Here is a 14,772-nt window from a genome sequence, read left to right as displayed (position 1 = left end):
ACACTTAAAATATCAAAGTTTAACACTACACAAAGAAGATTTAGACTAATTACAATTAAACCTTGAGTACATTTCAGCATTTGAAGAAGAGCAAAAAACAGGATTTTACTGAAGTTCTATGGAGACTAATAAGTCCCACTGAACATAACAAATGATTGAATAAATATTTTATTTAACTATTGTGTACTTTATCATTCTTCCTCACTTTATCGTGAATTTCATGATGAACGTGCTATAAAGTATTAATCCTGCTGTAAAGTTAAATTAGCTGTACATTATAGCACGTGTGCTATGAGTGCTATAAAGTTTTGATTGGTTCTGTCCACAAAGTTTATAACACTGCGAACCAAAATAACAGTGTTTTAAATGGTTATGATCTTTAATTGCTTATTTAGCAGGATGTTAATATTAGAGAAAGGTTTTCATTGCACACAAACTTTCTAGAATGTCGTTTATTATTCGAAATCGTAAACAATGACAGAGAATGGTTTCAAAAACAGTTATGGCTTTATCAAATAAATCAGAAATCTGATAGGTATTTCTAATCAGAGTTTAGGTAAAAATAAATGAATTCTGAGATAAAATAAATCAAAAAGGGGGAATGTAGCACACAAAACATTCTATATTTATTGGTTTCCTTCTAAAATTTATTTATTAATTATTAATTAATTATCATGCAATGTGTGCGAGCTTCGGGTGCGTATAGTAAAACTTACGGAACAAGGAAAAGAAAAGCAAAGCAAGGAATAAATGTACATCAAAAATTTGATAGAAATTTAAATAAAGAGTCCTGTATTTTTTTCAATTTTTGAAATTCAAACCAGATTCACAGTAAATAATTATGTTTTTTGATTTAAAATTTAACAAAAAATCTTTTGAAAATTCTTTAATTCTTTGTTTGAATTACAGGGTTACCAACAAAGGATGAGAAAGTAAAAACAAATTGAAACTCAAATATGCCGATCTACAGTTTAAATTCAGTCTTCTGCCTTGAATGTGATCTTTAAATGGCTTATTCAATGAACTGGCCAAGACAGAACGTAGTTTATACTTGCAGGGAATCAGAAGATCAGTAAACAGACACTAGAAATTACGTACAGCTGTCTCTGAAGTCTCATCCTTGATATATTTTGATATGCTAAAAACATATATTATGATATATTAAGTTTATTGTGATATTAGTTAGCCTGAACAATTTTTTAAAAATATTTATTTATTTCAGATGTAATAATAAAAAATGTCTTCGCCCGGTGACACGAATGAAGTTGTCAATGATAATATTCCTGAACCTCAAACTTCGGCCAAAAATACTGAAAATAAAGAAGACAATATAAATTCGGCGGCCGGCAGTTCATGTGGTTCCGGTGATCAAGACTCAAGCGCTGCTGGTTCCGCTCCAGTTGAAACTAAAGATGGTAAAGAAGAAGAAGTAAAGTTTAAAAAGCTCAAATTATCTCACAGAAAATACCGACCCAAAGACCAGGTATTTTTAAAACAATGATTTCAGGAACTATAGAGTAGCATATCCGATTCACAACCTTTGTCTGGTCAATAATGATTGAGAAATCTTTATTATCATTTCCTGGAAATTTTCAATTGTGGCCCCTCTGAACGAGATAACAGGGACTGTGAGATTGATGCTGACAATGAAAATGCTAGTGGTGTGGAAAATATGGACGAGGATTCTTCGGATTCTGATGATCTAAATCCCGCTGAAACAAGGTTTAACATTTTCTCAAAATTATTTATCATCACTAAAATACCTAATTCGGGGAAAATTTAATTAAAACGCACTTATTTAAGTAGATATTCTTTCGGTTGTCACAAAATACTATGCATAACAAGCGCATGCTAGTTTTTTTGATTCTACAGAAACATTTTGAAAAGACGTACTTTTAAAGAAATTTAAGTAATTTTTTTGGTTTCATGACTTATTATTTCAGGGTTTCTTCATCCAGTTCCACAGATGATGAGAGAATACTTCCGTTAGAAGAGGAGGAGGAGGAGGGGGGTCCTCTTGAACCAGATGAGGAGGAGGAGGAGGGGGGTCCTCTTGAACCTAATGAGGAGGAGGGTCCTGAGGGTCAAATCAGAAGAAGAATGTTCAGATACGTGATGGATTCATCAGACTCCGAAGGTTCTCCTCAATATATTTGTCCTCCTCTTGGCCCAGGGGGGGGGGGGGATTAAAGAGGGTCATAAGCTTAAAAATACATCAGCAATGGAACAGGGCTGAATATTTTTTTAAGGATTTTAGGGGAAATATTTAAGTATTAAGTATCAAGAAAGAGATAACTAACTTTCATTTTAATGTCGAATTTTACATTTTTTCCCCAGCTCATCAAGAAACATTCCCCCTAGCGTAATTGTTAAAATGCGGACTGGAACAATATTAAGGATTAATGAATGTAGATGAAAATGAGCAGGATAACCTTGACGATAGTGAAGAGAGAAGACAAGTTCAGGCAAGAAAACATTATCAATTTTCAGATTAAAAAACGAGGATAACAGGTAACTGTCAGGTTACTGTCACAGTGACCATGACACCAGGTAATTTCTGACCGAAGGAGTTGTGACAAGGCCCTAACTCAAATTTTGGCCCGAAACTAAGAGGCCTTACCCACCTATATAGAGAACATGGGCAGATTCTAATTTGGGAACAAAGACTAATCTTGAACCATGACCATGACACCATGACCATGACATCATGACCATGACACCATGACCATGACACCGTGATCATGACACCATGATGACCATGACACCATGACCATGACATCATGACCATGACACCATGACCATGACACCGTGATCATGACCAATGATGTGAGTGATACTGCAGGATGCTGAGATTGAATTTAGGGCCCGAAATGAAGCTTGTAAACTCTTGGATGAGATTGAAGTGAGGTCGCGAAATGAAGCGTGTAAACTCTTGGATAAACCTGCTCCGGCTCCGTCCTTGAACCTGCTCCGTGAGGTTTATGAAATACGTCTCGGCTCCGGGTCCACCCAAACCTTCAAGAGGAAACTCTGCTCATCAAAAGAAACTGTGAAACGGTTAGAATTTTCAATAGATCATATTTCTTTCTTGCTTTTGACCCATCCTCTCAGTTTTTTTTTCTTTTTCTATGATTTCTTTGCTGCTTTCATTCGTCAATCATTTCATACTTGCACTCGTTCTTTTGTCCTTTCTTACAGACATACTTTTCTTTCTGTCTTTCATCCATCTTTTCTTCTTTTCCATCATCTATTCTTTCTTCGTTTCCATCATCCATTCTTTCTTTCTTTTGTGACAAAGCATCTAAGTTTGTTTTCCCTTTGAGTATTTGGGACACCAGGTCGGATCTTATATTTGGTATAGAAGTCCCTTGGGACAAGTGAAGTTGCCGTAGGCCAGCAAGATAAGAACTAATAGTGGAGGATTTTAGTCCACGATTTAGTAGATAAGCTGTGAAAATTAGGACATGATCCTGTGTCAGGGGAATGGACATGTAAATTTGAAGTTCCTGGGAACATTTGAGGAGCAGATTCGATGTGGTTCTATAAACAGACCAAGTTCTAGCACAAAGGGAGTGGTTTGCAGTATTGGCAAGGAGTGCTTTCCAACCGTGGGGTAAAGCAATTCCAGGAAAAGAAGTTTCATCAAAAAACCCTGAAGGCCCGTATTTAGTTGAGCTGATAGTAGCAGTAGGAGTAAACAAGGAGGCTCCTGTAAAAACCACAAGTTTGTATAAAGTAAAAGTACTATAGTAAGGTAAATAGTAATAAGGAAAGTGATATATAAATGAAGAAGGAACACAAGTCCATTAAGGGACACTAGCTTCCTCTAGGGATACTAGAATCCTAAGTGGGACACGAAAAATCCACTAAGGGATATACAATTCTAGAAAAGGATAAAAAAGTCCTCTCAGGGACACATAGATCCAGTATGGGACATATTGATCCTCTATGGGATAAAAAAGTCCACTAAGGGACGCAAAGATCCACTATGGGACACATAGATCCTCTAAGGGACAAAAAGGTCCTTTGTGGGACACATAGATCCTCTATGGGATAAAAAGTCCTCTATGATCCTCTAAGGGACACATAGATCCTCTATGGGATAAAAAAGTCCTCTGTGGGACAGAAAATTCTCTATGGGACATATAAATCCACTACGGGACACATAAAACCTCTAAGGCACACAAAAACTAGTAATAGAAATGAAAGCATTTTGAATAAAATAAGAGTTAATGACAGAAGGACTGACGTAAGAAATCACATATAAGAGAGTTAAGTCACAAAAACTAGGAATAAAGAGAAAGTACGGAAAGGTAAAGAGAGAAAGAACATAGAAAAAAGAAGAAAGGAAAAGAAAAGAAGAAGAAAGGAAAAGAAAAAACAACACCAACCTAGAGCAGGAGCAGGGTTAGAAGAAGGCCAAATGACTGGAGGTAGGATCTGCTTTAAGGCCAAAGCACCTTTAGAAAGGATTTCTTGGCATCTCAGGTTAAGGGTTTGTAGGTTAAGTTTCACTTCGGGAGCTACAGCAGAACCTAGTATTGAGGACAGGGCGTGGCGTAGCGCAGCACCGGAAGGCAGGGTACCCGAGTCGGACCATGGGGACCCAGGGATAATAGCTGGGAAAATAGGGAATCCCCAGAGTCTTCTGATAGGACCAGCAGAGCAAGGAGGGCCAAGAGGGAAATCAAAACTACATAGTTTAAGTCCTGGGAACCGAGGATCTTTGTAGAGTGGGTAGAGGGAAAGAAGAGTTTCCTCAGAGCAAGGGTATAGTAGAATAATGATCTTCACAAAGGCGTCGGTGCTGGGAGAAACAAAAGCTCTCAAAACAAAGGTAGAGATTCCGGTTGCGGGGTAATCATCCTCTGGGATAACAGCATCGTTATGGCTGAACTCGTGTGGGAAAGCAGAGGAAGGTAGGTAATCTGAAACCAGCTTCCCGTCGGGGAAGTTGAAGATGTTGAGTGAGGGTATGCTGAGGGTCAGTTTGGTAGCTATAACTGGTTGCCAGAAAAGGTTGCAGTTTATAACTTTTTCTGCGAATAAGTTACCCACCAGGGCACAAGTACCGGAAAGGACACGTTGATTATCCGGGCTGAGGCGAAGAGCGATGACGGCGTAAGCTCCACCATTCCAGTTAACTGCGGTAAGGAAGGTAGGAATATCAGCCAAAGTTGAAATAGAAATGGCGCGTAGTTCGTCTACTGTGAGGTCAGATTCTTCCGTAAAATAATCACTCCGAATTAGTGGAGGGCCTTTCTTTGGTCTACCCATACTTAGAAAATTCGGTAGAAGAGCGCTGGAAACAGAGGTCTTTGTGGTACGGGTAGTAATGAACGAATGACTAGAGAACAGGAAGTAGAGAGGCCCGTAGGGAGAGAGAGAGAGATTTCAACAGGTGGGAAGTAGATAGAGAAAGTGATGCGGCGAGCGGCGCATCAGGCGTACAGTACTGCCAGGGATCATCATCTTCACAACATTTAACTACCCAACTACGTTGGGTACCTAAATATATATTACTATTTATTAATCAGCGTGAAAAATGTAAGTAGCTTTTTTTAGAGAGGGTTAAATCTTTTGGTTGGGATAGCGCTCAGCCATATCATCTGTACTCGATTTACACAACGTAAACTTAAGTTGAAGGATTAGCGTTATGTTACGAGAATAAACGAGAAGTTCACCAAAAGAAAATTAAGAAATTATTAAAAGAAACGGGGGTCAGGCCCCCCCTCGTACGCCCCTGCCGCCTGGAGGAGAATAATTGATTAAGCGCGTTTTAAAATTAAAAATTTTTGCCTGAAAAAAAGTGTAAAATAATTCTGCTGTGAATGAATCTGAGTGGTGTATGGTGCAGGGAACAGGATAGCTTCAGGGTCAGATGATCTGAAGATAAAGATATGGGATTGGGAGAGGAGAAAACAGGTTGTATCCTTCCCTACAGGACACAGGGAGAACGTTTTTCAGGTAAACCACTTATTTTTATTTTTTCATTCATTCATATTTTCTTTTATCCATTCTTTTAGTCTTACTTTCTTTTATCCATCCTTTCAGTCTTACATTCTTTTATCCATTTTTTAGTCCTACTTTCCTTTATCCATTCTTTTAGTCTTTCTTTCTTTTATCCACCCTTTTAGTCTTACTTTCTTTTATTCAATCTTTTAGTCTTACTTTCTTTTATCTATTCTTTTAGTCTTACTTTTAACCTTCCTTTTATTCTTACTTTCTTTTCTCCAATCTTTTAGTCTTACTTTCTTTTCTCCAATCTTTTAGTCTTACTTTCTTTTATCCATTCTTTTAGTCTTACTTTCTTTTATCCACCCTTTTAGTCTTACTTTCTTTTATCCATTCTTTTAGGCTTACTTTCTTTTATCCATTTTTTAATCTCACTTTTTTCCATTTTTTAATCTTACTTTCCTTCCTTTTAGTTATGCTTTCTTTTTACATTTTTTAATCTTATTTTCTTTTATCCGTTTTTTAGTCTTACTTTCTTTTAGCCTTCCTTTTAGTTATACTTTCTTTTATACATTCTTTAATCTTGCTTTCTTTTATCCATTCTTTAAGTCTTACTTTCTTTTAACCTTCCTTTTATTCTTACTTTCTTTTATCCTTCCTTTTAGTTATACTTTCTTTTATACATTCTTAAATCTCACTTTTTTATCCATTTTTTTAGTCTTACTTTCTTTTATCCTTCCTTTTAGTTATACATTCTTTTATACATTTTTAAATCTTATTTTCTTTTATCCGTTTTTTTAGTCTTACTTTCTTTTATCCATCCTTTTAGTTGTACTTTCTCTTATCCATCTTTTTAGTCTTGCTTTCTTTTATCCATTCTTTTAGTCTTACTTTCTTTTATCCTTCCTTTTAGTTATGCTTTCTTTTATACATTTTTAATCTTATTTTCTTTTATCCGTTCTTTTAGTCTTACTTTCTTTTATCCTTCCTTTTAGTTATACTTTCTTTTATACACTCTTTAATCTTGCTTTCTTTTATCCATTCTTTAAGTCTTACTTTCCTTTATCCTTCCTTTTAGTTATACTTTCTTTTATCCATTCTTTTATTCTTACTTTATTTTATCCTTCCTTTTAGTTGTACTTTCTCTTATCCATTCTTTTATTCTTACTTTCTTTTATCCATCCTTTTAGTTATACTTTCTTTTATACATTCTTTAATCTCACTTTTTTATCCATTTTTTAGTCTTACTTTCTTTTATCCTTCCTTTTAGTTATACCTTCGTTTATCCATTCTTTTATTCTTACTTTCTTTTATCCTTCCTTTTAGTTGTACTGTCTCTTATCCATTCTTTTATTCTTACTTTCTTTTATCCTTCCTTTTAGTTATACCTTCGTTTATCCATTCTTTTATCCTTCCTTTTAGTTGTACTGTCTCTTATCTATTCTTTTAGTCTTGCTTTCTTTTATCCATTGGCATTTTCTTGATTTGTTTAGCTGGGTTGCTGTGTTTGAGGTTACTTGACTATTTCAAATCAAAACTTGAATCTATCCGTTGTATTATCATTTCACAGTTTTACGGGAGGTTCTCTCTTAGTTAATATCTAATTTAGTCTAAATTTGTGAGCGGAGATTTATTGATAGCTTCATGCAGCCGAGACGGTCAGGTTATGCTGGCTCAGCTCTGCCCAGCTGGTTCACTTAGGTAACACTTCAACGTCCGATTCACAAAGGTACCCTTGAAACCTTTATTTGATCAATAGTGTGAAAGATATTGTTGTTTTTCCAGGTTAAAAGTGTTAAATTTTGATAGTTACTTTATGTTTCCCTGTAGTAGAAATGCGCGTGCAACTTTTTAGAGAAACCAAAGTCAAAACAATAACTTGATACTTGATCAAACAAAACTATTCAGGGTACAGTTGTGTATCGGGCATTGTCATCTGTACACGAAGGGTCTCTTAAGATTATGCCTTAAAACTTCTTCAGACAGATATCTTCTAACTACACAGTTTAAAATGGTCTGTTTAAAACTCGAGATAGAGATGATTTTGAATTGTTCTCAGACCTTAGACCTTTGATTGACTTCAACAATCCACTATTTTTTGTTGTAGCTGTAAAATGAAGATTTAAAGACCGAGCCACGGTTGTTTCTAGCTTTTTCTGTAAAGGAGTATCAGGCGATATCCTTTTAGAATGTGTTTATTTACTGTATACTGTTTATATTGTAGGAGTACGAGTAGGCTGGCTCAGCACCGTGGACCTGCGCACAAGATGTGTTTGATTCAAGAACAGGGGTGTATCTTTTTATATATAAAGTTGTAATCTCTGTTTGTTTGTCTGTTTGGAAGTCCTATTCTACTCTCTGCCGGGGAGGATGGACAGGTAGAAGGATGATACTGCAAAGAACCTGCTTGACTGTCTAGGTCCTGTCTGAAAAAGTCTTACTAAAGAAAAATCATTAAATCGTCCAACAATACTTTTCAGGCAGTATCTAGGCAGTCAAGCAGTTGACTTAGGGCTTTGATTTTTTTGTAAATAAACCATAGAATAAACTGAAAAAAAGTTTTTAAACTACGGTTTTGGTTTGAGAACGATTTCACAAACGATCGTTTTTCATTTTGAAAGTTAATTTAGTTTTATTTAAAAAACGTCAATTTTTTTATTTTTTGTTATTCACATGATGTTTTGTATATGCATTAGTAATATCTATTGATAAGAGGATAACTTAAAAAAATTGTACTGTAGTTCATGCAATGTGCATGAAAATACAGTACATGCACTTAAACAGTAGAATATATCGGATAAAATTGTACTGTAGTTAAATATACATATATTTACACTGTTTAGGTAATATCTGTTGATATAAGAGAGGAGAGATCTGATAAAATTGTACTGTAGTTAAATAAACATATATATACACTGTTTAGGTAATATCTATTGATATAAGAGTAGAGAACTCGGATAAAATTGTACTGTAGTTAAAAATACATGAATATACACTGTTTAGTTTANACACTGTTTAGGTAATCTCTGTTGATATAAGAGAAGATAACTAGATAAAATTGTACTGTAGTTAAATATACATGTATATACACTGTTTAGGTAATATCTGTTGATATAAGAGAAGAGAACTCGGATAAAATTGTACTGTAGTTAAATATACATGTATTTACACTGTATGTAATCTCTATTGATATAAGAGAAGAGAACTTGGATAAAATTGTACTGTAGTTAAAAAAACATGTATATACACTGTTTAGGTAATCTCTATTGATATAAGAGAGGAGAACTCTGATAAAATTGTACTGCTCAAAAATGATAAGGGAAGGAAAATACCTCTGTACAGTATACACAATAACCCAGGTATAATTCTAACATTTTCGTATTTTAGAATTTGTTGGCAACTTACACTGCCTACAGGTTTCATTCTTCTTGTCTAGCTTTTATTGCGGTTGTTTCTCTTAAACTTAGATTTCGAATTTTCTTGATAATTTTTTCAATTTAAGAATAAGTTATTTTTCCAGCAATAGTTCCTTGATTCCATGATTTAATGCAGTGGGATCCTTAAAACTTTGGAATAGGATTTGAGAACCGGTATACTAAAGTTTATTTTATATCATATAGTTCAATGCACATGAAAATATTGATAAAACCATCAATATCAAATACACACAAGATTGCTGAAATATCGTCTTACTATTTCACAGTTTTCGGGGTCTCACTGTATGAGAAAAATTCTTTTTATTCTGAACATGAAGAAAATACCGATTTTTTGAAATAATATTTTTTATTTTTTATTTTTTTACTTTTAGTAAACAGAAACCAGTTCTGTACTGCAGGGCGGGATCCTTATATACGGATATTTGATCGCAGATATATCGGGAATGCAAAACAGGTTTGATTAGTAAACAGAAACCAGTTCTGTACTGCAGGGCGGGATCCTTATATACGGATATTTGATCGCAGATATATCGGGAATGCAAAACAGGTTTGTTTTCTTAAATTTCTTTATTGAAGCCGAAATTAAAGCACCGTTGGAACTAAAAACGGTTTTTAACAATAGTAAAAAATGTTTGCAGGGTTAAACATGTGAGATACATTTAACAAAATAAAAAAAAATCCGCGAACACTCCTTTTAATGCATCTTTATTTCCAGGGAGAAATGGCGAAATTTTGTCCGACAGAATTAAGAACAACCAAGGTAAATGTGAATGAAGGGGCTGTGGGCGTAATTTTAATTGGCCCTTCAATGAAATAATTACTTGCATTATTTACAAAAATGATCGAGTTATTCTGGTTTTTCTATAAAAAAAAACTGTAGTTTTCAATGCCAGTTTTTCATCAATCATTTTCAAAGTAAAAAAAGTGTTGTATGTTTTTTAGGAACTGAATTTTTTACGCCAATTCTTAAAAGTAGTTCTTTTTTCATATTTTGTTAATTCAATAGTGTAGATATGGAAACTGGCTGATGTAATTTGATAAATATTCCACTTGTTAATTGAATAGTGTTGATATGGAAAGTGGCTGATGTAATTTGATAAATATTCCACCTGTTAATTGAATAGTGTTGATATGGAAACTGGTTGATGTAATTCGATAAATATTCCACTTGTTAATTGAATAGTGTTGATATGGAAAGTGGCTGATGTTTTTGATAAATATTCCACTTGTTAATTGAATAGTGTTGATATGGAAAGTGGNCTTCAAATATTATTTCTCTTGTTCATGCTCCTGCATTAAAAATAACCTTAATCTGCTGCTTTTCGGTTTTTTCGTACATCATAAAACTGAAATCAAAACTGACAGGTCAAATTTGTCAAATATTTAAATCTATTGAGATATTAAGTTGAATGTATGTAGACGAAAACACAAATTACAAAAGCCGATTTAGGGGACACAGGTATTAAAGGTACTGTAAGCGAAATTTAAGTGACTCTCCATGCCTAGAAACCTAGATACCTAGAAACCTAGAAAAACGACAATATCTTATACATTATTGATCAGATAAAGTTTTCAATGGTACCGTTGTGAATTGCTATTTTACATGGAGGGTCACTTGAAATTATGCTTACAGTCTCTTAAAATAGAAAATTCTCATTAAAAAAACGACAATTTCTATTTTATTTTTAATTTTTACAAATATCTTTTTTAATTAAAGTTTTAATATCCTGTTAGTTTATATGGAAACCGACCTTAAGGATATGCCGCGCGAATTATTAATCCAGTCGTAGCACATTTTTAAGGCTATAAATCTATAGTGTACACCATGTACACTATGTACACTATAAATCTATAGTGTTAAGTGTACACTATGTACACTATAAATCTATATTGTTCAGTGTACACTGTGATATTTTTACACTGCACTCAGCAATGTACAGGAACAGTGCAACAGTAAAGGGAGTGAACTACTATGGAGGAAGAAGCGAATATGTTATCTCTGGTTCAGACTGTGGAAATGTTTTCTTTTGGGATAAGGTGATTACATGTCTTAAAACGTATTTTTTAATGACCTTTTGATTATGAACGTGTATCGTTATAGAACAATAGCGTGCTGCAAACACGTATTTTTAAACTCGTCATTTGTGCCTAAGTGACTCCCTATAGAGTTGCACGCCCAACGGTACTTTTAACATCTTTATCCAACCAATCATGAAAAAGACCTCGCCGTTTTTAAATTTTTAAATGTGTAAAATTCTATCAGTGTCCTTCTCTGTTCTGAATAATGTATACGCAAGTTATTTTGATAGAGGAAATGAAAATGATCAATTTTAAATATAAAAATAAGGATATTCTGATTGTTTGAAGGGTTTAAAGGGAACCGTTGTGAACCGGAATTTCCACTCTATAAAGAGATAGTCCCTTTAAATTACGTATACAGTCCCTTTACTCAGTCTTCTATTGTCCATACTAGACAACTTACCTGGATAAGGTTTGTCATATCTATGAATACAAAGTTTTTTTTTTGTAATTTAGAAATAAATTTAGGAAACAGAAGGAATAGTGAATATTTTCCATGGCGATGATAACGGAGTCGTAAACGTTCTTGAGTCTCATCCTACTCTTCCTGTCCTAGCTACTTCAGGTACACAGAGTAATATGCAGGCTTTATATCCATCCTATCTATTTCAGGTACCCAGAGTAATATGCAGGCATTATATCTGTCCTAGCTACTTCAGGTACCCAGAGTAATATGCAGTCTTTATATCCGTCCTAGCTACTTCATTTACCCAGAGTAATATGCAGGCTTTATATCCGTCCTAGCTACTATAGGTACCCAGAGTAATATGCAGGCTTTATATCTGTCCTAGCTACTACAAGTACCCAGAGTAATATACAGGCTTTATATCCATCCTAGCTACTTCAGGTACCCAGAGTAATATGTAGGCTTTATATCCATCCTAGCTACTTCAGGTACCCAGAGTAATATGCAGGCTTTATATCCATCCTAGCTAATTCAGGTACCCAGAGTAATATGCAGGCATTATATCCGTCCTAGCTACTTCAGGTACCCAGAGTAATATGTAGGCTTTATATCCATCCTAGCTACTTCAGGTACCCAGAGTAATATGCAGCCATTATATCTGTCCTAGCTACTTCAGTTACCCAGAGTAATCTGCAGGTTTTTTATCCGTCCTACGGAAGGAATACATATCTATGTTTTAATAAGGAAGTGAATGTATGAATATCTAGGTTTGAATGAGAAAGTGAAAGGATGAATATCTAGGTTCGGATGAGAAAGTATTAATTATTTAAAACTACTTTACATGGAAGTTATGGGAATTTGACTTTACCAAGGATTGTTTAAAACCATCCCTCCCTGCGCTCTGGATGTTTTGTCGTCAAAATTGGCCGAGGGAACCCGTGGTTGAGTAACATTTTGAGATGACAATGCGCGAATGTTTCCCGAAAACTTTGGCGAGCGAGTGGTCCTTTTACATAACTGTCCCAAGGGACGTTAAATAACCTAACCTCCCTCTGTTGGGGGAATCATAGATCAGTAAGGTTGGTTATTATGCGGTAAAATGAATAACTAGGTTTGGATGGTGAAATATAATGAATATCAGGGTCTGGATGGGGAAATATAATGAATATCTAGTTATGAATGAGGAAGTGAAGGGATGAATAATGATGATCTAACTTTGGATGAGGTGGTGAAGTGATGAATAATGATGATCTAGGTTTGGATGAGGTAGTGAAGGGATGAATAATGAATATCTAGGTTTGGGTTAGGAGGGGAAGGTATGGATGAGAAAGTAAAGGAATGTATGAGGAAGTTAAGGAATAAATAATGATAATCAAGGAGTCGAAGGTATGGATGAGGTAGCAAAGGGATGAATAATGAATATCTAGGTTTGGGTGAGGAGGTGAAGGTATGGATGAGAAAGTGAAGAGATGAATAATGAATATCTAGGTTTGGATGAGGAGGTGAAGGTATGGCTCCCTACCCTGAGCATGAATGACTCGGAAGAGAAGAAAATTTTAAAGAAGAAGAAAGATTACATGCTCAGAACTATATCCAGGTTCAATATTAAAATTAATATTTGGCTTGTCCGTCTGGGTTTTGGTTTGTTCCTTAGTTTGTGTGTTTGTTAGTTAGTCGACATTAAAATTGTTGCCTAAAAAATCTTTTTTTATTTTGGAAATCCATCAATTTGGCGATATTTTAAGTTTTACAATGTTCAAAGAAAAAAATGCTTGGAAATACGGAAGTAGCTTATGGTCATCCTAGGAACCTGATGGAGAAGGAGAGAAGGATGAAGGATGCGTAACCAGTTTGCGGTCATCTTTTCTTATCCTAGGAACCTGGTGGAATAGGAGAGAAGGATGAAGGATGCGGATCCAGCATGGATAAATAAATAAACATAGATAGCTTATGTACGCAAAATCACCAAGAATTGTACAGTCCGCGAACTCATACTTCTAGGGGTTAAAGTGTACTTCAATGATAAGTGGGGTGGTTTGGTGTTTTAATGGATTTCATAATTATTAAACCACTCAGGAGTGAATTTTATTTTGAGAATATCAAATTACAGGGGGGAGGGGGTGTTGAGGTAGAGCATTTAAGGGTCATAGCTCAATTATTTTTAAGTTCTGAGGTATTTTTGATTTTTCCTTGACAACTCCGGCTCTGTGAAAAAAGACTCTTTTCTAAAAGTCAAGAAGTGTCAGGATGATTTTTTCAAAAAGGAGATACCTATTTGATAAAAATATGTCCCCTGGCTCTTAACCTTTCATGAAGTGATTCTTTGTAAATTCAACTGAGAACAAACATGACACCAATACATTTTCAAAACGCTCTACGCTGCAGCATATACTTTCTCTCTACAGAACTCATGTACACCACACGTACTCAATGACATAAGAACAGCCAATGTTCACAACCGACTTGAGCCATACATCGAAAGAATTTATCAAATGTCTTGACAATTTTTCAAAGGGTTCTATACTATTTTACGTAAATCTTGTAGAAGAAGATTATTATTATTTATTTTTATAGTAATTACGCACGTGGGTTGAGTTGCCATGTTTTTTGCTCAACACATGGATTATTAAATCAATTGTCCTTCAGCCTTCGTCTCGTTTTTTTTTTTGTATTTTAAGATATTATCAAATCTGATCTCTACAATCTCAGTATTTGCAAAAATAAATAAATAGCCATGAATATGCGGGAACAGTTTTAAAGAGCTCCATATAATCACTTAATTTAAAAACTAAATATCTGCAACATTCCATTATCAGAAAGTGAAAATGTACGGCTTATTTAGGGTTAAACTATATATATTATTCTAATGAAGGGAGAATTATTTTTTATTTCCTG

At 34.7% G+C, this 14,772-nt stretch overlaps 2 protein-coding genes across 2 annotated transcripts; both read left to right on the top strand.

Annotated features, from left to right (window-relative positions):
* The first annotated feature begins 1,237 nt into the window (after positions 1–1,237).
* On the top strand, positions 1,238–3,750 carry LOC111709389 (suppressor protein SRP40). Its single transcript, XM_023483041.1, has 6 exons — positions 1,238–1,415; positions 1,617–1,722; positions 1,944–2,137; positions 2,413–2,465; positions 2,843–3,152; positions 3,551–3,750. Exons 1-6 carry the CDS (start codon positions 1,238–1,240, stop codon positions 3,748–3,750), a joined length of 1,041 nt encoding a protein of 346 aa, XP_023338809.1.
* A 1,593-nt stretch (positions 3,751–5,343) lies between these two features.
* On the top strand, positions 5,344–13,829 carry LOC111709388 (DDB1- and CUL4-associated factor 8). The gene is made up of 13 exons (XM_023483040.1): positions 5,344–5,401; positions 5,858–5,967; positions 7,565–7,656; positions 8,180–8,269; positions 8,300–8,333; positions 9,212–9,314; positions 9,764–9,846; positions 10,108–10,192; positions 10,800–10,851; positions 11,333–11,429; positions 11,940–12,036; positions 13,366–13,474; positions 13,754–13,829. The coding sequence occupies exons 1-13, from the start codon at positions 5,344–5,346 to the stop codon at positions 13,767–13,769; spliced, it is 1,026 nt and encodes a 341-aa protein (XP_023338808.1). The 3' UTR covers positions 13,770–13,829.
* The last annotated feature ends 943 nt before the right edge of the window (positions 13,830–14,772 follow it).

Source organism: Eurytemora carolleeae, unplaced genomic scaffold, assembly GCF_000591075.1.
Source record: "Eurytemora carolleeae unplaced genomic scaffold, Eaff_2.0 scaffold961, whole genome shotgun sequence".
Taxonomy (NCBI): Eukaryota; Metazoa; Arthropoda; class Copepoda; order Calanoida; family Temoridae; genus Eurytemora; species Eurytemora carolleeae.
Note: the sequence above shows the minus strand (reverse complement) of the source record. Positions and strands in the feature narration are given on the sequence as shown.